At 61.1% G+C, this 24,686-nt stretch overlaps 9 protein-coding genes and 1 non-coding gene across 10 annotated transcripts; 3 read left to right on the top strand and 7 right to left on the bottom strand.

The window, feature by feature from the left end:
• Positions 1-568: 568 nt before the first annotated feature.
• On the bottom strand, positions 569-2,089 carry VTJ83DRAFT_3931 (uncharacterized protein; the record flags this gene model as incomplete). The annotated part of the gene is made up of 1 exon (XM_071010364.1): positions 569-2,089. The coding sequence occupies one exon, from the start codon at positions 2,087-2,089 to the stop codon at positions 569-571; it is 1,521 nt and encodes a 506-aa protein (XP_070867809.1).
• Positions 2,090-2,993: 904 nt separating this feature from the next.
• VTJ83DRAFT_3930 (uncharacterized protein) lies at positions 2,994-4,416 on the bottom strand (the record flags this gene model as incomplete). The annotated part of the gene is made up of 2 exons (XM_071010363.1): positions 2,994-3,995; positions 4,081-4,416. 2 exons carry the CDS (start codon positions 4,414-4,416, stop codon positions 2,994-2,996), a joined length of 1,338 nt encoding a protein of 445 aa, XP_070867808.1.
• A 2,076-nt stretch (positions 4,417-6,492) lies between these two features.
• On the top strand, positions 6,493-8,811 carry VTJ83DRAFT_3929 (uncharacterized protein; the record flags this gene model as incomplete). The annotated part of the gene is made up of 1 exon (XM_071010361.1): positions 6,493-8,811. One exon carries the CDS (start codon positions 6,493-6,495, stop codon positions 8,809-8,811), a length of 2,319 nt encoding a protein of 772 aa, XP_070867807.1.
• A 1,228-nt stretch (positions 8,812-10,039) lies between these two features.
• On the top strand, positions 10,040-10,125 carry VTJ83DRAFT_t69. The gene has a single exon. It is a non-coding gene; the product is annotated as a tRNA-Asn (tRNA).
• Positions 10,126-10,570: 445 nt separating this feature from the next.
• On the bottom strand, positions 10,571-13,044 carry VTJ83DRAFT_3928 (uncharacterized protein; the record flags this gene model as incomplete). The annotated part of the gene is made up of 6 exons (XM_071010360.1): positions 10,571-10,851; positions 10,933-11,806; positions 11,862-12,052; positions 12,125-12,743; positions 12,815-12,868; positions 12,937-13,044. The coding sequence occupies 6 exons, from the start codon at positions 13,042-13,044 to the stop codon at positions 10,571-10,573; spliced, it is 2,127 nt and encodes a 708-aa protein (XP_070867806.1).
• Positions 13,045-14,440: 1,396 nt separating this feature from the next.
• VTJ83DRAFT_3927 (uncharacterized protein) lies at positions 14,441-15,704 on the bottom strand (the record flags this gene model as incomplete). The annotated part of the gene is made up of 3 exons (XM_071010359.1): positions 14,441-14,508; positions 14,569-15,561; positions 15,677-15,704. The coding sequence occupies 3 exons, from the start codon at positions 15,702-15,704 to the stop codon at positions 14,441-14,443; spliced, it is 1,089 nt and encodes a 362-aa protein (XP_070867805.1).
• A 1,641-nt stretch (positions 15,705-17,345) lies between these two features.
• Positions 17,346-18,539, top strand: VTJ83DRAFT_3926 (uncharacterized protein; the record flags this gene model as incomplete). The annotated part of the gene is made up of 1 exon (XM_071010358.1): positions 17,346-18,539. One exon carries the CDS (start codon positions 17,346-17,348, stop codon positions 18,537-18,539), a length of 1,194 nt encoding a protein of 397 aa, XP_070867804.1.
• Positions 18,540-19,218: 679 nt separating this feature from the next.
• On the bottom strand, positions 19,219-20,253 carry VTJ83DRAFT_3925 (uncharacterized protein; the record flags this gene model as incomplete). Its single annotated transcript, XM_071010357.1, has 1 exon — positions 19,219-20,253. The coding sequence occupies one exon, from the start codon at positions 20,251-20,253 to the stop codon at positions 19,219-19,221; it is 1,035 nt and encodes a 344-aa protein (XP_070867803.1).
• A 70-nt stretch (positions 20,254-20,323) lies between these two features.
• On the bottom strand, positions 20,324-20,803 carry VTJ83DRAFT_3924 (uncharacterized protein; the record flags this gene model as incomplete). Its single annotated transcript, XM_071010356.1, has 1 exon — positions 20,324-20,803. The coding sequence occupies one exon, from the start codon at positions 20,801-20,803 to the stop codon at positions 20,324-20,326; it is 480 nt and encodes a 159-aa protein (XP_070867802.1).
• Positions 20,804-21,137: 334 nt separating this feature from the next.
• On the bottom strand, positions 21,138-22,820 carry VTJ83DRAFT_3923 (uncharacterized protein; the record flags this gene model as incomplete). The annotated part of the gene is made up of 1 exon (XM_071010355.1): positions 21,138-22,820. One exon carries the CDS (start codon positions 22,818-22,820, stop codon positions 21,138-21,140), a length of 1,683 nt encoding a protein of 560 aa, XP_070867801.1.
• Positions 22,821-24,686: the final 1,866 nt, after the last annotated feature.

The raw sequence follows: 24,686 nt of genomic DNA, 5'->3' as shown, positions 1-24,686 counted from the left end.
GCCCCCCCGAAGGTCGGTCGTGACACGGGGGATTTCTTCAACAAGGGTGACACATCGCATCCTGCCAAACTTAAAGCATGGTTTCTCAATTTTATGGTTCTCTTGGCGTGCCTCGTTTCTTTGGTGCCGTGCATACCTAACTATTTTGTTGTTTCAAGCCCGGTTTCAGAAGTGTTATCTATTCCGACCATGTCGCCCTTCCCCGTATCCGCCCTTTCCATACATATTGTACAGTACCACGATCTGCTTTCGTATACACCATCAGAGGGACATACACACACATGCTGTGCATCTGATCCAGCTATCGGGGATCAATGCAGCCATCCCAAGCACCCCTTACAATACAAAACAGCCTTTCGCCATCCGCCATCCCGCCATCCCGCCACCCCGTCCGCATCGCCCATCCGGCTCGCTCACGCCTGAACGAACGACAAGATCCCCCTCGACGGCGGTCTCATGTCCTCTAGCAAATCCCTTGCCCTCCTCTGCCTCTCTTCAATCACCTTTTGCTCCGCCGCCCACCGATTCACCTCCTCGTCGTGCGGCGCGGCGCGGCTCCACAGCCCGCTCAGCCACCCGCTCCTCGCCTCGCTGGTCCGCTGCTGCTTCGTCCGCCTCTCCTCCTCCTCTCTCGCGAGCTTCGCCACCATGGCCTGCCAGTTCCCCAGCCCCGCCGCAAGGCACTCCTTGCACGCGACGCGCGCCGGGTCGTCGAGCGCGGCGCGGGCCGCCTGCGGGAGGCCGTGGAGCAGCTCCTCGGCCACGTCGACGGCGTCGCGCGTCCAGGCGAGGCCGTCCTCGCGGTTGCCGCGCGCCGTGGCGAACATGATCTCGCCGATGTGCATGGACAGGGCGGCCTGCTGGCACGCGTTGAGGGCGTCGTTGCCGGCCGGCGGGGCGGTGCCGTCCGGCGGGGGCGGGGGTAGGGGGGCGGGGCGAGGAAGCCGGCGAGCTTGGCGAAGGGCCCTTCGTTCTTGGGCTTGTCGGAGGCCAGGGAGGCGGCGAGGGAGACGGGCGGCGCGGCGGGGAGGGCGCGGCGGGCCTTGAGCAGGGAGACGAGGATGGGGAGGGCGGAGGAGACGTCGCCTTGGCGGGCGCGGAAGGTGGCGTAGGCGGTGAGGGTGGTGAGGAGGTTCTCGGACGGCGGGCCGGCGGCGTCGTTGAGGACGTAGGTCCTGCCGTCGAGGGGCGCCGCAGGGAGGCCGGGCCGCTCCGCCGCCGCCAGGCGCACGGCGTCCTCGAACACGATGCCGGCCGGGCCGGCGATGCCTTTGTACTCGAGCCAGGAGGCGTAGGCGAGGCCGGCCTCGATGCGCTGGCGGTTGGTGAAGCCCGGCGTGGACAGGATGCGCATGTAGATGTCGTCGGGCGATTCGAAGCGCGGCACGCAGTCCTCTTCGCGGGGAGCGCCCTTGAATCCTGGCGGAAGGGGTTTGGGGTAGGGGTTCGAGGGGCCGATCATGGTCCCCGGCGGGAAGCAGATGTTTCTCGACTTGTCCAGCACCCAGCCATCCATGTGCTCGACGGCCTTGGCGTAGCCCATCAGGGTCATGAAATACCCCCTCCGCCACTCCTCGGATTTCGCCGTGACGTCCTTGGTCCCCGGCGGGTACTCGTGTCCGGCGTCCTTGACGTCCTTTCCATCAATGGCGGCATCGTGAAGGCGGTTGATGGTCTGCTCGAACCACCACGCAACCTGCAGCCAGTCGGTGACTTTGCCTTCGGGCGGCTCGTAGCGCGCGCAGTTGCCGCCGCGGAAGTTCATGCGGGTCCTGAAGGACCATTCATGAGGGGTCGGATAGCTGCGCTCAAGGCTCTCCTGAGCGATGGCAAAGTAGGCGGCGAGAAGGGAGATGCCGGCGATCCAGACATAGCCTGTGTACTTGATGCCGGTCTTGATTTCGTACTTGAGCCTGGCGGTGCGGTCGGTGGTGAGGTAGCGGACGAGGCCGGCGTGAGTGGTCGGAACGGCGAGGAAGGGAAGACGCGGCCGGCCGCCAAAGTCGATGCGAGCGACGGTGCTCTGAGTGAAGCTGCGCTGCAGCTTCAAGTGTCCGGCGCGCCGGACGAGAAGGAGACGTGACCGCATGGCGAGCTGAGGGGCTGCTGAGGGGCCAGAACGCAGGCGATGTGGGAGCTCAGCGCATTTGCATCTGCAAGCGTGCCAGTGTGGAAGTCATATCGCTAATGGACAGGTGCGTTGGCGGTTTTTGCAATGCTGAAGGGCTCGTTTTCCGCCCAGGGAAGCGGAGGGGTGGCGATGACGATATCGAGCTCGAGGTCGCCGCGGAGCCCCCTCGACGTTGAAAAAGAGATGCGCCAGTGCAGAAGCTGGCCTTGGCGCCCCGCACGAATTGGAGCTCCCGCCCCCCCGTCCATCACTGGACCTCATGGCCTACGATGGACCTAACTAGCGGCAACCGAGATCTTGGCATCGTCATCGTCCCACAATGGATACCCAGGACCTCTTGGGACACTGAGAAATGAGGTCATGAGCGAGGGAGAAAAAAAAAAAAGAAATGCCAAAAACAAGAGCATCTCAATCAAAATGAATTGACAGAAAAAAGAGTAGAAACATAACGGGAGAAAAGAAAAACTACATTATCTTACTATGTACTACCTTATCTCCACGAGCAGACAAGTCCAGGAATTGGCTTAGCCATAGCCTCACGAGTTATCCAACAACCGAACAAGGTGAGGTCATACAATCATGAGATTCTCAAAGGCACTCATAGCGGACCGGAAGCGATAATGATGCATGTTCTTAGAAACAAACCCAAAAAAGAAGTAGAAAGAACAGGCCGGTACATTTCTATTCTTTTTTTGATCACATCCCTACCAACCTACAATGGTTGCTCTAAGTTCCTGGGTATATGCTACTAACGTCCGTAATCCAACTCGAGTTGTCAAGCCTCTTCACAAGCCTTTTTACGTGGGTAGAATTGCGGGAAATGGCGACAAATCAACCGTATCCAAGTCCCCCGATACCTCAATTACTGGCTCGACTTGGCTTGAACATAACGCTGCAGCGTTTCCTTTTGCAGAGCCCTCTGCTCATTGATGAGCTCCCACAGCTCCTCGTTCTGCCTCTGCAGCTCCGCATCTCCGGCCGAATCGCCGCCGCCCACGGGCTGGTAGAACGCAGCGATGGCCGCCTCCATGGTGTCCTGCGGAAACCCAGGCGTAGCCAGCAGCGAGTCGAACGTGGCCGAGCCGGCCGTCGCCTCGGGCAGCTGCTCAAACTGCGCGGCAAACGTGTACGAGCGCTCGGCTTGCGACGGCTTGACAATGTTGACCGTCTTGGTAGGCTTCCTCTCGGGGAAGGGCGAGACAAAGACGACGTTGGTGACGGCGGCGTTCAGGTTGGCCAGCTCGACAGGAGACTTGTTCTCGGCAACGTCCCACCGCAGGATCTGGCCCCGGGGGTGGCCCGTCAGGAGCATCGTACCGTCGTAGCTCCAGGCGACGCACGTCGCCGGGCCGGCGTCGGCATGGGCGGAGCCAAACGGCACCGACGGCGCCTGCACCGCCGTCGCGGGGTCTTCGGACCCGGGGCCCAGCAGGGGCTTGGGCCCGTACAGCTCCGCCAGCTGCAGCGAGCCGTCCTCGCATGAGACGCAAAAGGCCCGGGCGGCCGGCTCGAGGGAGACGCATAACGGAGCGCTCGGGAAGAGCAGGGTGCGCAGGGCGTCGCCGGTCTGATAGTTCCAGATGATGCACGACTTGTCCTTGCTGGCGGACACGCAAAAGCTGGTGTCGCTGCTGACGCTGGGGCTGACGGCGAGGCCGGTGATGGCGGCGCGATGGTTAGAGAGGCTCCGCTGCGGCTCGAACTCGGCGCCGGCCGGCGTGTCCAGCTCGAGCAGCTGGGGCAGGGACCACACGTGGATGTCTGAGTCGTCCGACCCCGTGAGGATGTGGTACGGCGTGGCAGCGACGCATGACACGGCCTGGACGTGGCGAGCCGGGGTCGATAGGAGGCGGCCTGTGCATGTCTGCGACGGAATGTGAGCGCTTTGTGGGTGCGCAGAAGAAACACCGGGGCCCCAAGTCCATCCTCCCCGTAGCATCTCATCTCACCTCCCATAGCATCAGCCGGCCCTCGACCGTGCCCAAGACGAGGACATCCTCGACGAGCGCCACGCAGCGTATCCTCTCCGGGAACGCCACAAACGCCTCCTGGTTCCCGCGCAGCCTGGAATAGACGTGCACGTAGGCTTTGTCCTGCTGGGCAGCAAAGACGTGGGCCTCGCTCACCGCCAGGCAGCTGGGCGGGGCCGAGCTCTTCTTGAAGGTCGACTTGACTGAGTAAGCGGGACTGAGGCTGTGGCAGTAGATGCCCACATCTTTGGCGATCGCCGTGTTGGAACTGAGGGGTGGCCCACAGATGGCCGACATGAACTCCTCGGAGAGCATGGTTGGCCGTTGGGAGCTGCGAAAACCCCCGCAGCGAGCCGTGTTATCTGACCCGACCAGGCTGTTGCCCCCTCTCCCTCTCTCTCCCTCTCTCCCTCTCCCCCTCTCCCTTGCGTTGATGCCGTCGACACAGGATGCCGACTCGCCGCCAATCACAGCACGCGGTTAGGGACCCGTTTCTGATCCGCTGGTCGCAAAAAAAAGTCCAATCCCGACCGAGGCCGGCAGGTGGCTGAACAAATGGCGGCGTTGGGTTGAGGGAGCTAGCGCGTTCCTGCGGCGGTGGTGTCAAATGGTGAGAACTTGTGGCGAGATGACCAAAGTGAAGGTGAACGGGTTGTCAGGTGTGTTCGTTTTGTGCAAGACCGTGAAGTGAGTGAGGGAGCGTAGCGTCCGAACAATGCAACAAAGCTGGGGAGAAAGTTTTCTTTCCCTTTTCCTGCACGACAGCGCCCGTGATTGGCTGCGTTTGGAGCGCCAACGGCCGGGGCGGGTCTCGAGTCCGATGCCACCTCAATCCCAGCGGGAAGGCAACTTTCGGGGTCCACCTCTCCCTCGGCGCTTCTTGGCCCATCCCTGCAGGTCCGGATAGCGCTCCCCCCAAAAGACCCCAAAAGCGGCTCAGCTGCCCCACCCCCACGCCACCCAGGACAAGGCCAGACCCCGACGTCAAGCCAACCCTCACCTCAACGTTAATGGCTCGCTGACTGCCGTGTTCATGCTCCCAGGGTTTGGAACGGCGCCGAGCTTCTTCATTCGAGTTCATCCCTAGCATCTTACCGCACGACGCGCCAATCCAATCCATTTGGATCGTCCGGCTGCACGATTCTTCCACGTCACACCCGTTCCATCCCACGGTGGACGGCGTAGTGCTCTGTCATGCATGAAGAGGCCGCAGCTCTGTCACCTCTCGGTTTTTGCAGTCCAACCCGCTATCACGGATTCGGGTGTCCCCATGCAACCCTCTCAACCTCGACCTCGGGGCTTGTCCGAGACGCAGGTGTTCAGGCGTACCGTGCACGTCCACGGTTCCTCGCAGCAACCGGCTCTCGGAGGCGGGCAAAGTTCAAGCAGTCACATCGGATTTCCGCAGCAGTCCTGTGCAGGGCTCAGGGGGGCACACCGGCTGACCTTCCCGGTCAAAACAAAAAAACGTTGGCCCGTCACTAATAATACTACTACATACACCGAGGACTTTCCCCTCCCCCCCTGTTCCTCCGGCATGACCTTGCCTCGTCGGCTGCGCGGCTTTCGCGGCCACGGCGAGCTTCATTCGTAAGCTCACTTGTGTGTACCGGTACCGCAATGCACCTATCCGTCCTCCCGGATCCCTTGCGTCCCCGACACGAGAGCCTAGGTAGGCCAAGTCGACCGGCCATACAATGGACGCTCCTCTAGCGTTCAACCCGGCCTTGTTGTTTCGAAACCCTGCCGTCGTGGATCTCGAGCAGAGAAACAAGAGACCGTCGGCATCCCAGCCCAGGGTGCGGCACGACGCGTTCCAGCATCCTTCCGTGATCCCGGCATCTTGAATCAGTCGCCTCGCTCCCGGCCTGGTGGCTTGACGGGGTCTCTCTGCCAGCTGTGTATCCTTGTGGCGCACAAGGCATATGGGCTCTTGGGAAGCACAAGCGCCCCTCCCTTTCCGCCGAGCAGCGTTGCCAAATCGAGGCGTCACAACATGAGAGACAGTCGTGCCGCGTGTTCGGCATCCCTGCTTCTGTTCCGATGCCTTGGAGAAGGTCATCAAGGAACAAGGGACTTATTCAAGCCCCTGGCCCCTCTGCCCTTCATCGGCATGGCCTAGCCCTCCTTCACGTTCAACGGCTTGTGCTCTGTTGCTTATCCGTGAGCTGTTTGCCGCCTCGCTACTCCTTGTTCTGTGCTCTTATCGCCCCGGAATCGCGCCCAGAAGCCCTGTTATAGCATATCGTCTCTTCTGCGTCCAACTAGTTAGCCCCAGAAAGACATCGTTTACTTGGCACGATCTACCCTAGGATCGCTCGCCACCCGAGTCAGACGAGGACGTGATTATTTCGACCCTGTCGTTGCCACCAGGTATCTTATATGCCTGTTATGGCCTCCCGGGCTGACTTCGCGCCCTCTCTGGGCGATACGCTGAGCTACGAAAACCTTCTTGTCGACTGCACCTTTCCCGAGCTGCTGGCGAGGGACCTGGAACGATCAAGAGATATCTTTTTGTCCAAAGACATGACGGCCGGTTCCCCGTGCCCAGGCCTTGCTGCGCCTGAGCCCAACGGGGTCCTCAGCATGGCCAGCGGCCTCGATAAGGGGCCGTGGTTGGAGGAGGTTGAGAAGACGCATGGCTATGAGAACGGACCGTCAGGGTCCGGGAGAAGCTCTCCCGACCTGCTATCCGCTTCCCAGAAGCTGGCTGACGGTCTTGTTTCTGTCCGAACCGACCAGCTCTCCGCCATCATCACCGAGGCTACGCCAGTGTCGCCCAGCTCTTCTTCGCCCTCCTTGAGCAGCATGCCTCTGCCCGCCTTGCTTGACCTCACGCCGTGCTCATCCAATCGAGAAGACAGCCTGGACGGCACATGGTTCGACGATGAGCCCGAGACACCCCAAGAGGGAACCGAGAACTACATCTTTACGGCAAGGACTTCGCTCGCAACCCTGGGAGGCCTGGACGAAACGCGGGACCCGGCCGACGACAAGGCTGCTGCACCAAATTCCCCGTTAGACCTCGCCCCGCTGAGCAAGCAATTCTCCGTGCCGCTCCCCGTGCATTTCGAAAAGCCGCGTATCATCGAAATCCCGCCACCTGCCGCGGGCAAGGGCAAAGCGCTCCCTTCACATCCCAGCCGGGTTTCGCCAGAGCTTGGTCCCGCAAACGCCCGGGATCGCGCGGCATCCTCGGCGTCGGCCGGCTCTGTCGGCATGGTGAGGCATCGGAGGCAACTGTCCACCGAAAGCAACCTGTCAGGAGAGCTGGGCACGGGACCGTCGTTGCTGGAGCTCGTTAACGGCCGAACCATCATCGACGTATCCACGCCCCCGTGCATTCCTCTGGCGGGGCGAAGCCAAGACGACGACAGCGAGGGCTCTGATGAAGAGGACGGGATCTCAGAAGCGCTGGAATTGGAGAAGGCCCCCTCCGCAGACCTGGCGGATCCGAAGCCTTCCGTCACCAAGCGCTCGCTCGAGGCCGACGCTTGCCCGGACGCCTGCCCGGACGCTTTCCCGGACGCCCTGGCTCCTGCTCATTCACATCTGACCCGGTACCCGACGAATAGCTCGCTCGCCAGCCTCCCGCTGCCCCCCAACGTAATCGAGTCTCTGAGGGCATCCATCTCGTGCTTCCCCGAGACGATGCTGCTCACCTCGAGCCTCTCCATCGAGACCATCCGTGCCTACTCCAAGAAGCTCCGGCGCCGGAGCCTCATGGACCGCCAGTTCCGAGACCCCGAGTCCGATACCGACTCGGCCTACTCGTCGAGCTCCCCGAAGCATTCGAGGCGGTGGAACATGGCCGATTGGTTCGACCCCTCCCGGCGCTGCAACAACATGGCCGCCGAAAAACAGCAGCAGCAGCAAGTCCAGCAATGGTCGCATGCCACCCGCCTGGCCAAGTCTCTTTCCCACGTCAAGCTCTCGCGGGTTCTCCAGTGCCCCATCACGGGCCGTATGCCGTCGTGGCTGAAGACCCCGTCCCCCTGGGCCGCCGTCGCCAACGTCTTCCCGTCCGCGCCGGCACGCCTCTGCGATGCGCTCTACGCACACCTGCTCGCGTACAACTACGTCTGCTCGCACTGCCCTTCAGGGCCGCGGCCTTCCGGGGAACATCAGCTGCTCGGAACGCCGCAAGCCAAGAACCCGCCGCTTCGGCACCGGCGACTCTCTCTGCTCCAGGACCATCAGCAGCCCTCCCCCGAAGCGACGCGGACGGCGAGGCCCGACCCTGCAGAGGGACAGCCAAACGACAGCGGGGAGGCAGACGACGACGTCGCGGCCAACGCTCGCCGGCCAGGCACGCCGATGTCCCACGTGCCCACCAAGGCCGCCATGTTCCTGGGCATCGTCGCGGACGCCATGGACAAGCCCTTGCCCATCCACGCAGCGCGCCACGGCAAGCAACCGCCGGATCCAAGCTGCCGGAAGATCCAGACACACCTCCGCAACCTCCTCGGCAAAATCGACCCTTCGCGCCCGCCTGCCCAGCAGCGCAACAACAATAGGCTGCCTGCCCCCCTGTCCAGCACCCAGCTCGAGAAGCCCACGAGCGGCAAGCCGCATCCCTCCGCCTCCACGCCGGCCCTCCTGGAGCCGCCACCCGCGCAGGCGCCGCCTTCCCGCTCCCCTCTGCGGAGCGCCCCTCGCCGCCGTCGCGTCCGCCCCCCGCGCCCCCCAGCAACGACGCGGCCGGGATGAACCAGGTCGATACGATCAGCAGCAGCAGCAGCGGCGGCAGCAGCAGCAGCAGCAGAAGCAGAAGCAGAAGCAGAAGCAGAAGCAGAAGCAGCAGAAGCAGAAGCAACAGTAACAGCAGCATGGATGGCGACGAAGGCGACGAGGCCCCTCTCAAGTCCCCCCCGACCAACGACGCGGCGCCCGCCGGCGGCGCCGTCCCCGCCGACGGCCCGCTCTCGTCGTGGCAGGACCTGCGCGCCGGGCTGGCGCGGTGCATCGCGATCCTGATCCGCGCGGCGACGATGGCGCGGGGGATGGCGGAGGACGGCCTGGCGGCGGGGCGGGACTGCGGGTACGGCGGGGACGACGCCGAGGAGGAGCTGTTCTCGGTGCTGCTCTCGGCGGCCCTCGCCAAGGAGGAGACCCTGGACAAGGGAGGCGCCGGGGCAGAGAAGGAAGAGAAGGAGGAGGAAGAGGAGGAGGAGGAGGAAGAGGAAGAGGAGGAGGACGGAGTGAAGGACGTGCTGATCCGGGCGCTTTGCGAGGTGGTCAGGTTCGCGGAGGAAAAGGACTCTTGAAACGCGGGGGCCGTGGGAAAGGGGCCATCGTGGGAGGTTGGCGCGCTGAGAACATGATGACTTGATGCTTGGATTGGAGAAAGACGGATGCACCGTTGATGTTTGGCTCACTGGGTTTTTGACTCCGTGTGCTTGTGAGTTTCTCTTGTAGCTCACTTGCTCCTTGGTGGGGGTTTGACGGGTTGTATAAGCGGCAAGATGGACACGAGCTCATGAATGAGGCTTGGGGCTGTGCCCTGGCTTTGTTCGAGACGAATGTCAAGCGGGTTATGTTGGTAGGAACAGCGTGTGTTCTCTTGGCCGTGTATAGCATTTGATATATAATAGTTATGGAAAGCCGTGTGGAACTTGGATCACTGTTGGCTTGTTTGACAGGGTGATGACTAACCAACTACAACAAGCAACGCACCACACCACACCCTGCCCTGTCTCGGCGTCTTCGCGGTGAACCAAACGTCGTTGTCGAAGCCGTCCTGCACCCGTATAAACCAAACCAAACGACACAACATTTCCAATCTCTTGCCGTTGATGGTTCAGCATTCTCAGAATTATCTTCCCGCGGTCCCGTCTTGCTCCGGTCCAAGCCGCTGTGGGGGGATCGGAACGACCCACAGGTGCGACGATGATAATGCCGCTGTGGGGCCAACCGAGCATCGTCCCATGGGAACAAATCCTCCATGGCGCAATTGGCTAGCGCGTCTGACTGTTACCAAAGGAAGCAATCAGGAGGTTGGAAGTTCGAGCCTTCCTGGAGGAGCATCTTTTTGACATTTTTCCCTATGCATGCGTTCCCATAAGAAATGGTTTTCCCTGGGAGTCATATTTTTTTTTTTTTTTTTTTGCTCGGCAGGTGCACAACAAAAACCATCGTCGCATCGATATTCACAACATTGGACCGAGAGATGGGAGAGAGAGCCATGGTGAAAACAAACCTCGACCGTCGTCCGAGGGGGAAAGACCCGATTGATTTCGACCGCTTGCTATGCATGGTGCAACATGATATATATACAATACAGAGAGGTACCGAAACAGTTCTTTGGACAATGAAGAATCCCAAGGCCGCAAACCACCTCCTTTGAGGAACATCTTTCTCGAATCTTTGATGGCGCGCATTTTCCCACCCAACTCCCCGCGTGCTCGGTATATAACACACACAGAAACCAACCGAACCCCGAAAGCCAACCCCATCACCCAACACCCGTTCAATCATCATCGTCAAAAATCTGGTACGTATTCTGCAAAATCGTGTCGACAACCCGAACCTGCCACCCCGCATCTGAGATGTTGGAACCTGGCGCCGTGCCCATCAAGGTGGGCCCAAACACAATGGCCAGGTTCTGCGAGCTCATGCGGTTGGACGACGAGTTCTCGATGACGCGGTGCAGGTGCAAGGTCAAGGCGCGGAGGGTGGCGTAGTTGGGATCGGGCAAGTTGTTGATGATGGCGTGCAGCGAGTCGCGCCGTACGATATCATCTTCGTTTTCTACAGGGAGAACGGTTAGCTCCATGCAATGATAACCATTCCCCACGGAGAGGGGAGGGAGGGGGCGCGGGGAGCACGTACTGGCTGCCTCGATAAACGCGGAATAATTGTCCCGCGTCATGAGGGGATCAGGCAGGTCGCGGAAGAACTGCTTGAGCAGCCCGGCGACGCTGTTGACGTCGTGGAAAAAGTTCTCGGGGTTGCGGAAGTCGAGGTTGCCCGACGAAGAGTCTGTGTCGAACAGATTCTTGAGCTTGTTGACGTGGGGTAGCGACCCGGACAAGCGGTAGATGCCCTCGACGTTCAGCCCGAAAAGATCCACCGCCTGGATGCACTGGTAGACCACCATGGGCACGGCCAGGCCGTCGCGCTCGTAGAGCTTCTGCAGGCTGACGCCGAACACCGGCCGCGACGGGGCGAGCTGCGGCGCGGTTGGCGGCAGCTGCTTGCTGGCCGGCGTCGTCGCAGGGCCGGCAGCAGCAGCCGGCGGCGGCAGCGGTGCATATGGCGCAGGCTGTGACGGCTGGGAGGGTGCGGACTGGAACGGCAGGGCGCCGAGCTGCGGCGGGCCTTGGGCGCTGGCCGGCGTAAAGCGCGGGCCGGATGGCTGCGGCGGGTGCTGCTGCTGATTCGGCCCCCAGAAGGGTTGGCCCGTCGGGCCTGTTTGAGCGACGGCGCTTCCGTGGCTGAAGCTCCGTTCGTGCTGCGGTTGAGACGGCGGCGGCGGAGGGCCGCCGAGCAGCGGCAGGGAGCCCATGCTTTGGTTGTAGCTGTGGCCCATGGGGGGTTGGTGTTGCGGCGACGAGACCGGTTCCGTGAAGGTGTTGGAGCGGGCGTTTGAAGAGAAGACGGCAGGCGGCGGCGGAGGAGGTTGCTGGGCAAGTGGTTGGGGTGGTTGCTGGGGCTGGGGCGGTGGCGCGGCTGCTGCTGGTGCCCGGTTGGCAGGCTCGAGGAGCTGCGCACGTCAGATCAAACAGCTCCCCTGGTACGGAGGCAATGCAGGTACATACGTGATTCCGCTCGTATTTGGGGGGCCCTGTCCTCGGAGGAAGCTTGACGTACTGGCCGCACAGGTAGTCGCTCAGGTCCTTCTCGTTGTCGATGGAGAGAACCGTCTCGCGCAGGCTCCGGGACTCGGGGGTCTGCTTGAGCGGGCTGAGGCTTAGGCCGTTGCTCAGCACCAGCTTTTCGTTGAAGGAAGCTGCGCGTTCGTGTCAGCCATCCCACCGTCCGCGCCAGAGCCTCTCCCGCCCTCCCGAGCGCAACGACGTACCAAACTTTTGCATCTGCAGCGCCAGCCCGGAGTCGCACTCCCTCACAATGTCCTGCAGGGCTTGGACGGTCTCTGGCCTGGTCTTGGTCTCCAGCTCGGTCCTCTCGGCAGAGGCGGCCTGGACCTTGCCCTGGTAGTCCTGATCGGCGACCTGGGCCTTGCGGAGCAGATCCTCCTCGTGGGCGGCGCCCGTCTTGTGGCCCTTGAAGCCGAACATCTTGCCGCCCTGGCGGCCGGTGGTGTCTCCGGTGCGTGCGCGGTCGTACTCCTCGGCGAGGCCGTCGTACTTGGCCTTGGACTTGCGCATGGCCGCCTCGAGCTCGGCGACGCGTTGCTCCGCGGCCAGGCCGCTCTGCTTCCAGCCCTTGCGCGACTTGTCGGCGATGGCCACGAGCTCGGCCAGGTCCTCGGCCATCTGCTGCAGCGACATGGCAAATTGGAGGCCGTTGTCGGCCATGCGCTCGTGGACCAGCATCATCTCCTCGTAGGCCCGGCCGAAGGTGCCGCCGCGGTGTTCAGGCCGCTGCATGTTCTCGGACGACGACCGGCAAAGCTTTTTGAGCGAGTTTGCGTGTTCATCTTCGAGAATCGAGCGCTTCTTGAGGAATTGGGCAAATTCCTGGGGCGGGGGCGGAGGTGGTTAACACACGACCATGAAAAGGGGGAGGAGGCGAGGTTCCGATGGCTTGCCTTGGCCGAAGCGATGCTCTGTTTGAGCCGGTTGAGCATCACCGGAATGCCAATCTAGCGGTACATCAGCACATGCGCGGAGTCGAAGGGGGTGGAGAAGGCGAATGGCGACATGTGCGCACCTCTGACGAGAGGACATCTTGGACCTGGCTTCGGACTTCGTCGCTCGGTCTCGATGGTTGCACGGCTCCATGCTCCGGCGGGGGAGCCGTTGTGTCTGCCGTCGCCATGATGGCGGGATGTCAAACGGCCGGCGCTGATATCTGGCGGGAGTCCTGCGAGGATCGGGGGGTTCGATGCGAGCTGGCGAAAGGGTCTACGTGGGAATGGACGGACGCGGACGCAGGCAACATAGACTTCCGGCGAGGAGGGGGGGAGGGAGTGGTGATGGTGTTTGGTACAGACGTTGGTTAGTTTACATGGAGTTGGGGGGGGAGGGACCGTCAAGTTAGCGCGGCCAATCCCGGGGGCGTGGGGCCGCGCGGCATGGGGAGGCGAAGCGGAAGGAGGGGAGGGGAGACGGGATTCCAACCAAGCGCAGCAGCAGCAGCAGGGAAAGTCCCAAGAATCTGGACACCTGAATTTGCCAGAAGGGGGAACGTCAGGAACAAAAAGAACAAGGAAAAAAACATGGAAACGAACACTTGGACGCTTTCCACCTGTTCGTTTCCATCTCTGTGCCTACCATATCCAAACATCTCCCAACGCTGCAATGGATCCCATTTCATCCCACCACCGCACAGACGATCCCCTCGTGCTGCCAATTCCCCCCCGAGCGAGTCCAAGCTTCTACTATACTATACGTACCGAACTCAGCAAGCCGCTTCAAAGAACATGTCGTATGTAAAACATGGGCGGCATGGCTGAGACCAGCAGAGAGGAACCCCCCCGCAGGGGGGTGCGGTCACGCATCGCATGGTTGGCGTTCCGCGCAGGAGGCATTGGCACTGCACGCATCGCATCACAAGGCAAACAGGGGGCACGCATCCGCGCTCCAACGGCAAACCGCCAGCTTTCCATCCAAATTTCCCCCTCTCGGGGCAGATGAGAAGAATGAATGGACTTTGTTGGGTTCCCGTGGCCGGCCACATCTGCATCCCGGTTTTACGTGGTCACCCCCGGATGTCGATCAAGCACTCGCGTCGTCTTTTGACAGCCGAAGCTAGGCGGTTGCGGCCCCGTGGATGACATACCCCCCACCACCACACCCCCCCCCCCCTTACCCCCAACTACGAGTTGCCGTAAAGAAGGATGGGTTCAGGGGCAAGCTCCGAGGTCAACCGCACATGCCATGAAAAACCGGCTTTCCTTCTTGACCTCAGCCTTGTCCCTCGGCCTGCCCGTTCTCTGCAGGTCAGGTCCTCACATTCTCCTCCTCGAACGAGCAAGGTCACGGAACGGATGCATTTGTGCATGCCACACATGACGATGTCTCTGACCGAACCATCCCTGGTAAGATGTGGGTATAATAGATTAGATTTTTTTTTTTTTCTTTCCTGGCCTTCTCCGCCACCCAGGGGAGTGGCCGCTGGGCCGCTGGGACGCTGGGACGCTTCATCCCCGCCAGACCGTTTGCCTCGCCCGCTCCCGCCAACAAGGCCCGCCTACGGAGCTAGCTGCTGCTTCTTAGATGAGGCCCTTGAGGATGGCGGCTTCGGCATTGAGGATGGAAGAGCCGGCGGCTCCGATGACGGCTGCGGCCGTGGTTAGCATGGGTCAGAAGGGGCAGCAGAGCAGCCGAGAGAGAAACTCACTATTATGGCTCAGCGCAACAAACTTGATGTCAAAGATGCCGCTCTCGTCGGCGCGCACGCGGCCGACGCTGACCGTGTAGCCGTTGGACAGCTCCCGATCCAGCCGGGGCTGGGGCCTGTCGGGCTCGTCAAAGACGAGGATGGGGGGGTTGGGCGCCGAGGGGCATCCGAGCTTCTGCGCCTCCGACACGTACTGCCTCAGGGCGTCCTTGACCTCGTCGGCCGACGGCGGCGGCCGCTTGGCGAAGCGCAGCGACACGCACGCCGTGTGGCCGTCCAGGACGGGCACGCGGTTGCAGGCCGCCGAGACGCGCAGGGTGCTCTGCAGCTCGAAGCCCGTGGCGTCGGCGTTGACGGTGCCCAGGATCTTTTGCGCCTCCCACTCGAGCTTGTCCTCCTCGCCGGCGATGTAGGGGACCACGTTGTCGACGATGTCCATGCTGCTGACGCCCGGGTAGCCGGCGCCCGAGACGGCCTGCATGGTGACGACGGAGACGGCGTCGATGGGGCCGAAGCGGGCCTGCAGGGCGGCGAAGGGGATGACGAGGCCGATGACGGCGCAGTTGCTGTTGCAGACGAGGAAGCCCTTGCCGAGGTTCTGCGTGCGGCGCTGGTGCGGGATGAGCGCAAAGTGGTCGAGGTTGACGGTGGGCACGACGAGGGGGACCAGCGGGTCGCGGCGGTAGTTTTTGGCGTTGCTGAAGACGGCCTTGTCGGCGAGCTGGAACTCCTTCTCGATGTCGCCGGCCACGTCGGCGTCCAGGCCGCTAAAGACAATGTCGCAGTCGGCGAACTCGCTGGCCTTGCACTCGCGCACGACCAGCTCGGCCACCTCGGGCTTTATGGGCTTGGCCTGCTTCCACCGCACGGCATCGCGGTATTTCTTGCCGGCCGACCGCGACGAGGCGCCCACGGCCACGAGGCGGAGGGAGGGGTGGTCCTGGAGGAGGAGGATGAAGCGCTGGCCGACCGATCCGGTGCAGCCCAGGACGCCTGGAGAGAGGCTTGGTTAGCTGCCGTATCTGGCCGGATCCACGCATGCGTTTGGCTCTGGGTTCCGAGGTGCTTCGAGTCCATGAAAAGGGCAAAGAGGGGCAGGGAAACGTACCGACGTTCCTTGTGGGTAGTTGAGACATGATGTGCCGGGCGTGTGTGCGTGTGCGTGTGTGCGTGTGCGTGTGTGTGTGCGTGTGTGGTGTCTTGGGACTCACTCACAGAGCAAAGTTCCAGGGGCTCGTGGAGGGGGAAATGGGGACGGCCGACTTGAAGCAAATGAAATGGCCCGGTAAGGTAACCAAGGTGAGTCAATCTCGTGACGGTGCTGCCGGCCGGTTGAACATTTAACAACTTTTTTTTGTTCGCCATCGAATGAATGCGCCCAATTGCCCCGCCGTGCCCCGCAACCGGAGACAGGAGATCGGAGCCGTGGACCGTGGGGTCTCGCATGCCGGGAACCGGGATGACATGACAAGCTCCACTCCATCACCAGACTCCACCGCTTTTCACACTCGTAGAGATGAGGGGCAGGATGTGACATCTCATAGGGCTGGTGGGAAAAGAAGCAGCGGACATGACGACGTGGGGATGTGGGGAGCTTGGTGAAGAAAGCGACCTGAGCCATACATGGCTACCTACCGGAGACACCTAGTTACCTGTCTTAGGTACTTTAGTACTACATGACATAGGTACTTGCTCGGAGAGTGCATCCAGCGACGCTGCTAGTTACCTTGGGTTGGCCACGAGCTCACAACATCTACGAGGTACCTACCGATCGGCTGCCCGGGCCATGGGCTTTTATCCTTCGCTTTGGTTTCATCAGCTTCCCCATCGCTTAACCGTCATCTTTTTTTGACGAGTCGTGTAAAACACATGCTTCCAACCGCCAAGCCAAGCCAGCCATTGGAACCAAGTGCCAACGTGTACCCTTCTTTTTTTTTCCCCTTCTTTATGACCCGGCAATCTTGGGAGGACTCGGTAAAAACTTCGATTTTCTCCCAGGCCGGCGGGGGTTTCTGTCAGTCTTTGAAGACCTCCGTATAGGGCCTGGTGCATGTGCAGACAATGAACTGTCCCCGACGGTCAATGGATAGGAAGCCAATCTCCCCATCGTCCCTCGTCTTCTTCTTCTTCTTGTCCCGCATCTCGCGTTCCAGGAGACGCTCTTGTCAAGCAGCGCCGTGGCGTCTCAATCGTCCGCCCGCCAAAGCGCCCAATGCAACACGCCTTTCAGCTGGAGCCCCTGGCAGCCAGGCCCGATAGATGTAGGCAGGGATCTTCACATGGTTCATGAAGAGATACTGCCCGCAGCCCAACAAACTCTGGCGCCCAGAGGCTTCGTGATCTTTTTTTTCTTCCTCCTTGGTTCTTGGTGAAACGCTGGCCTGCATCTACAACGGCAGCTCCTTGGTCTGCTGCGTCAATTCTTTTTATTGTATCGTTCGAGCCGAATCGTGTTTTGTTCTTGTGCCTTTCAGTTTGACCCGGTGAGTGTTGCTGTGGAATCGAGGTTTCAAGTCACCGTTTCATACAGACAACAACTTGGTACGCAGGAGGGCGGCAGATGGGGATGATGAAAACAGCCGGGCCAGCCAAGAGCACCGATTCGTGTGCGGAGAACCAACGGCGCGACGTCCCGCGCCTGCATATACACCCAAGCTTTACGATGGACTTGCCTCTCGTCTCCCCTCTCATCCATTCCACCATCTTCCCCCCCAAGAAATACGCCCCTCCACTCCCAGGCTAACGCAGCACCTCAGACGGCCATCTCCCTGCCCGCCATGTCCGCGCCGTCCATCGACGATCCGTGGAGCATCGTCCACATGACCAACCTCTCGGGCCCCGTCGACCTCTCCAAGACCTACGACCCGGCTTCCCTCGCCGGCAAAACCATCCTCATCACGGGCGGCGCGTCCGGCTTCGGCGCAGCCTTTGCCCGCCACTGGGCGGCCCACGGCGCCCACATCGTCGTCGGCGACGTCAACGACGCCCTGGGCGAGGCCCTGGTCGCCGAGCTGCGGACCTCCCCCACCGCCCGCCCGGACCAGTTCATCGCGTACCAGCGCTGCGACGTGACCTCGTGGGCGGACCAGGTCCGCCTCTTCCGCGCCGCCGCCGCCGGCTCCCCGACCAAGCGGATCGACGCCGTGGTCGCGGGCGCCGGCATCGCCGACGCCACCGCCTCGTTCGACAAGCCCCAGAACCTCGACGACGAGTCCGCCATCCCGCCCCCGCCGCCCCTCCGCGTCCTCGGCGTCAACCTCACCGGCGTCATGTACACGACCCACCTCGCCCTGCACTACCTCGCTCAGGACAAGCCCGCCGCCGGCAGCGCCAAGAGGGACAGGCACCTCCTCCTCATCTCCTCCATCGCCGGCCTCCACGGCCTCCCGGGCCAGACCGAGTACACGGCCTCGAAGCACGCCGTCATGGGCGTGTTCCGTGCCCTGCGGGCCGCCGCGGGGCTCTTCAACCGCCCGGCGTCCAAGGCCGCCGGCAGCGGCGGCGGCGGCGACAACGACGACGACGAGGACGTGCCGCTCCGCGTCAACGTGCTCTGCCCGTACTTCGTCGCGACCCCGATCCTCACGGCCGCCACCAAGGCGCTCCTCGCGGGCGCGGCCCTCGGCGAGGTCGAGGACGTGGTGGACGCGGCGACGCGGCTCATGGCCGACGACGGGATCCGGGGCCGCGCGCTGGTCGTCGGGCCCAAGATGCGCGTCGTGGACGTGACCGAGGGCGACGAGTACGGCGAGACGGTCCGCATCGTGGAGGGCGAGCCCGCCGTGCCGGGGAGGCCGGAGCGGAGGCAGGCGGTCTGGGAGGTGTACGGGCACGACTATCAGCGCGTCGAGGCCTTTATCTGGCGCTACCTTGCCGCGTTGAATCTCATGTCCGGGCTGAGGGGTTGGGTCGGGATTGTGAAGGATATTTTGGGCATCTGTTTTGGAGGGGCGGGGAGCCGGCGGGGGTAGAAGAAAACGAAGAAAAAAAAAAAAAAAGACAAAGAACGGAGGTATTGGATAGATACGGATAGATAGATGGGAGGCTCTTTTGCAATATCTCGAAAGTCAGCCACTCCGTTTCCATAACGTCCGAGTAGGTAGAGGCGAGCAGGGATCCGTCGCGTTACACAGGCCAGCTATGGTTCATCCCTACTCCGACTCGGGGGTTTCTCTTCTCGTAGGATAACGGAACGGTTTGATGACGCGTGGAGAGTACGGCAGGTGTGCGCTCAATCTAGGCAGCGATGAGAAGGGCACAGAATAGACACAGTGCCAGGCATTGAAGCGGCCGTTCTACCATGTATCCCGGATACCTAATGTTACGCCATGCGCCGAGAAGCCAGCCAGGCAATAATAATACCCTGTGCTGTTTGAGAGAAAGAGAAAACCTTCGTCTGCCTTTTTTTTTTTTTTTTCTTTTTCGTATAGAGAATGGAAAATAAAATCGAACCACAAATGACAGATCTATTCCTTGAGGGTGATCTCCAGAGCCAGCCAGACAGGACCCGAGAGAGAGTGAGACAGAGAGAGAGACAGAGAGAGAGACAGAGAGAGAGAAGGGTTTCAACAACATATCCCTTCGAAATCTATCTAACTAAATAACATACCGTGTAGGTATCGGACCAACCTTTCCCCGCCGTCTCGATCCTCAAAACAGCATCGCCAGAGACCACGCCAAGGAGATATAAAAGGTCACCAGATATTGTCCACAGGCGGGAAACAGGTGAGCACGAGTAAGCACCAAGAAATAGAAGCCCAGCAAAACCAAGCAACTCCGACTCCCTTTCCTCCTCCCAAGGACAAAAACAAAACAAGAACCCGCTGCAGACATGTCCCCCCCAACACCAAACAGCTCCAACGTCCCAGAGGTATCGTATCCCGAACCAATCCTTGACCCCGTTTTTATGAAAAAGAAACCTCGTCCACAACAGCCACAACGAAGGAATGACATGCCAGGCCACAAGAAAAAAAACGGACCCGGCCAGGGGTCACCAGTGGACGGGACCCAAGAAAATAAAACCCCCAGAAGCGGTCTTGCTGACGGCGCAGGTGATAGATAAGTCGGTCGGCCCGAGCCATCTCTGCTTTGCCAAAGACAGGCCTGTATCAACGAGTGTTGGAAAATCATCAGGTCGACGCTGGAGGGGGAAGAGAAAAAAAAAAGCAAAATACTACCACCACCTCGAGAGGAAGGTGACGTGCAGCGGCAGAGAAAGCAACGCGTTTGGTGGCAGAAAGAATGGGTAAAAAAAGAATGACGACGACACAGAAAGGTGTGTAGACGAGCGTCCAAATGCGAAGCCATTCCAAATCCAGTGAAAAAAGCAGAACAATTAAAAAAAATCCGATTCACGTGTGCCATATGATATGCAATCCCAATCCCAAATGGTGTGCGTGCGTGTACGTGTTCGTGCGTGCGCGGAGCGTCGATGCGGTGTATCAAATCCCCCTCCTTTCCCAATTCCAAAAGTCCTTGGTATCCCAGGTGTATGGTGTAAGACCGTTTCCATGATGTTGAGCCTGTGTGCTTGAGAGTAGTCCCGACCTTCTTTTTGCTGTCTGGAAGTCCGCCGATAGCGTAGCGCATCGGAGAAGTCGGGTCGAGGCCGGACAGGCACTGTTTGCCTTCGCAGGCGTGCTTCGTCTCTTCCAAAAACGCCAGCGAACCCGTGAGCGTGCTCATCCGCGATCTCGCAGCAGCAGCAGCAGCAGCAACAACAACAACAATAAACTCCTCCCGGTCCAGCCCATGATCAGCCCGTTGGAAAACCGTGGCGCCTGCCTCTTCCGAAACTCCTATGAACCTCGTTATACCCCGGAAAAAGTGACGCCCTTTCGTTGCCCTGATGCTCGCTCGGGTATCCCGTTAATGATGTCAAGACGATGTCGATCCGATGCGGCGTCATGAGCCCGACATGATTTCCCATCCCCGCACGCCCCCCTTTTCGCCTCTTCCACATGCCTTGCGCCCATTCTTGCCATGACGTGTATGTGCGTAAACCCAAACATGGTTCCTCCATTTGGTCCCAGACACCGGAAGTGAGTGTTCTCCCCCAACGCCCAGAGAGAGATCCAAAGCCCGATCTAACAAAAGGAAAAAAAATTCCTGCTAGCCGCAAAAAAAAAAAAAAAAAAAAAAAAAAAAAAAAAAGAACCCAGCCAGGCGGCCGACCAATGCAACATCCGAAACCCAACAAAACATCATAATCCCGGGGAATCATTGTGAACGGCATCAACTGCTCAACCTGCTGACGATCAGGGAAGCATGCGAACAGGGCGTGGTGCCACAACGGAAGCCTGGGAAGCGCTCCACCAGAGGCATCCGAGATGACCGGGGAAGAGATCCGAGGGACTCCTGAGCCGAGAGAGGTGCCCGCACACACGGAGCCCGTTCGCTGCGCCCCGAACGCCCAAGGTTGGCCAACAGAAAACGGATTTCAAGCAGGAATGAGCAAAAGGGGGAATAAAATATAAGAAAACGTAAAAGAAAAAAAAACAAAAATCAAGAAAAGATGGATGTTGATGATGATGATGATGATGATGATGATGGGTCACGCAGTACACCAATTAGCGGCCCATCATATAAGCAGGGTAGGACGAGGGAGTGCCGGCCGTCATGTAACCGGCGCCGTTGTACATGCCACCCCACGGATTCATGGAAGGGCCGCCGGACGCATAGACGCCGTTCATGCCGTTCGCGCTGCCGCCAAGACCCGGCGGGGCCATCATCATGCCGCGGCCAGCACCGAGGCCCGGGGGAGCCAGTCCTGGCGGGGGTCCGCTGGCCGTGGTGAAGCCCGAGTTGGAGTGCATGCCGTTGGCCATGGCGCCGGTTTGCTGGTTTTGGTTGGAGCGCACGCCGAGCGGGTTCTTGGAGAAGCTGAGGCGGATGCCGCCCTTGGTGCTGTTGTGGAGCGGCTGGCCGTAGAGCTCCTTCAGGGCGCGGGTGGCGGCGGTGATGTCCTCAAACTCGACAAAGCACATGGGCCCGTTCTGCTTGGTCCGGAAGCACAGGCGCTTGTAGCCGCGCTGCTTCGAGAACATGGCCTTGAGCTCCTCCTCGCTCGTGTCGATGGGCAGGTTGCCGACGTAGAGCGTGTTGCACGGCGGGTTCTGGTCGGCCGGGTTGGCCGGCGGGTAATGGTGCATCCGGGGCATGGGCGAGCTGTAGACGGCGGCGGGGCCGGGCATCGAGGTCGGCGACATGGCGTTGGGCAGACCCGACAGCGAAGGCGTGGGCGTGTGGGCGTAGTACGGCATCGGAGCGGGCACGCCGGCGGCGCTCGGAGACGTGTTCAGCGACAGGCCTGCCATGCGCGCGATGGGCAGCTGGGGTGCGGTCTGGCGCCGCTGGAGGCCGTTTTCGGCGAAGCCGACGGGGTCCTTCAGGAGCTCTTTGGTCTCGTCGTCTTCCATAGCGTCGATGAGAGTCTTGCTCGTGACCTTGGTGGCGCCGTTTGCGAGGCGGTTTCCGATGGGCGACTGCGGCCCGAACAGGGTCTGGAAGGACGGGCCCGCGTCCTGGGCGGCCCGGTCCCCGTACGGGCTGCCGTTGAGCGGGGGCGAGATCTTGTCGAGGCTCTGGAACGTCCCGTTGAATCGCGACGTGGACCTTGACGACAGGGCCGAGGGAGCCGCGGTGACGGACGCGCCCGACGCGCCTCCCGAAAGGATGGAGTCGCCGGGAAACGCGCTGCGGGCCGTGGGGCTCGAGTTTCCCAGGATCTCGACCATCAGCTCCGCGTCGTTGGAGATGTTGGACTTGCCGTGGAGGATCCTCTTCGCTTCCAGCGCGCCGGCCGGGGTCTTGAACTTGAGAATGGCCGACCGGAAGCCCTTGTCGGGAGACTGCTCGGCGGGAAGCACCTCGACATCCACCAGGTCTTCGGAGAAGACCAGCATGAGGCGCAGCGACTCCTCCGATGTGTTCAGCGGGAGGTTGCGAATGCGCGCCGACGACAGGGTGGGCGGCGTCGTGGACGACGGCGTGCCGATCGGCTTCTGGGTGTCGCGATCGAACGAAGACGTCGCGGCGGGGACGGGCGACGCAAAGCCGGGCTGGGAGGTGGCGACCGGCCGGTAACCGGAGCGCGAGGAGACGTAGGCGCGGGCGGCGGTCATGGTGGCCTGGGTCGTGGCGGCGGTCGTGGTCGCAGGAAAGGGGCCGGGGCGGGTCGTGGGAAGGCTGGAAAAGGCGCTGCTGGCGGAAGCGCCAGAAGGCGAACTCGAAGTATCAGGGCTGCCGGTCATGCCTCGCAATGTACCTAGGTGTGCAACGTTGCGACGCAGGAAAAGCAAGACGTGAAAAGGGCCAAGGGCGACGGTTGGCGCGCTCCTCGTCGGGTGGCGAGAAGGGGTTGGCAGGCGCACAGGGTTACGGGGTGCGCGAGCGACGGCTAGTGGAGAAGTGGTCAGGTACGAGTACAAGACGGTACTGAGACGCGATGCGATGCGATGCGATGCGATGCGATGCTATGCTATGCGATGCGATTTGTGTGCGAAAGTTGGCTTGTGCAAACTGCTTTGCGATTTGGAGCCGCAAGGCGGTGGTGGTTTTGGTGATGGTGGTGGTGTTTTGTTCGAGTCAAAAACGAGACGCGCGACAACCACTTGGGGGTTGACAAAAGTTGGGGGAAAAAATGGTCAGAAATGACAGCGCCGAGGGTGTGTGCAATAAGACAGCGGAAGGGTGAGTGAGGTGCAGGTACAGATTATGGCGGCTGCGACGACGAGCGACAAGGCCGACCCGGGGGGGTTGGAGGGTTGGAGGGTTGGAGGGTTGGAGGGTTGGAGGGTTGGAGGGTTGGAGGGTTGGAGGGTTGGAGGGTTGGAGGGTTGGAGGGTTGGAGGGTTGGAGGGTTGGAGGGTTGGAGGGGGAGAAAAGTTGGGGGTCGGGGGGGTCCCGAAGGGGGGCGGGAGCGGAAGATTCGGGGTGGGTAGGTTAAGTTTGAAAGAGGCACTTGGCACTTGGAAATGGAAGACGAGACGGGAGGGATGACGCGAGAGAGAGAGAGGGAGGGAGAGGGAGAGAGAGAACGAGAACGAGAGAAAGAGAGAGAGCTGGAGGGGAGGGGCCCGGAGGAGCGAAAGAGCTGGAAGGCTTGAGCAGTGCGCCACTGCAGCGCAGGAGCGAAAACCCCGACCGCGGACGCGAAAAAGTTGCGACGAGAGAGAGACGCGGGATCGGCTCTGGTGAGCAAAACCAAGGGAAAGCTGCTGGCGCTCTGGGGGGGCTGCCTGGCCCGGGGGGGGGGGGCCTGGGGGGGAAGGGGGAAGAGCCTCGGGCCCTTGGGATTGGTATTTGCCAATCAATGGGAAGCTTCCCAGAGCACCTCATCATTGGGGCATTTCCATGGGGAAAAACAGCGTCCGGCTGCGCAGTGTGGGATACTGTACGCACCATGTAAGGTACCGTATTGGCTGTCACTTCCCTTCCGCACCATTCGCTGCTTGCGAAAGGAGCCTAGAACCTGACGCGCCCTGGTCAATGGTACCGTACACGGAGCGACGAGGATGCCCGCAGTTCGGGATCCCTCCCTCCCCTGCCCCGCCCCCCCTCCTCTTCCTCCAAAGCCTTGGAAGCCTTGGCTCCAGCCCAGAACCCGACCACTGCAGGCCAATATTTCGCTTGATCCGCCGAGGAAACGCAAAGGAAGAAAGAATGCAAGGAACTGCTTACCTCTGAGCGCCGAAGGGCTGGGGAGCTGGCCTGGCCACGGGGCTGCGGGGTCGTGGGGTTCTGGATGGATCAAGATGGCCCAGGATGGGATTCGAAGGTGGTGTGCTGCTTCGGTGGCCGAGCCGAGCGGTGGTTTGGAACGTGGATGGTGAGAGATAAAGAACGAGGGAACGAAGGGCGGGCGCCCCAAGGGACAGGCCGGGGTTGTGTCACATCCCTTTATACGCTACGGTGTCAGTACAGTGTAAGGAACGGTTGTCGTCCGTTCCCCGGATTCGCGTGCTCTGAACCTGGGCATGATCGTCTACCTTAATCGGAGCGAGCTGTCAACATCACCGATGGGAAAGCTGCTCGACTTCGGATGCCGAGTCAGGTGTTTTTTCTGCCTTCTTTTTTTTCCCTTGGGGGTGAGGTTGTGAACATGGTGTACATAGTGT

The sequence above is a fragment of the Remersonia thermophila genome, chromosome 3 (genome assembly GCF_042764415.1).
Source record: "Remersonia thermophila strain ATCC 22073 chromosome 3, whole genome shotgun sequence".
NCBI lineage: Eukaryota > Fungi > Ascomycota > Sordariomycetes > Sordariales > Chaetomiaceae > Remersonia > Remersonia thermophila.
Note: the sequence above shows the minus strand (reverse complement) of the source record. Positions and strands in the feature narration are given on the sequence as shown.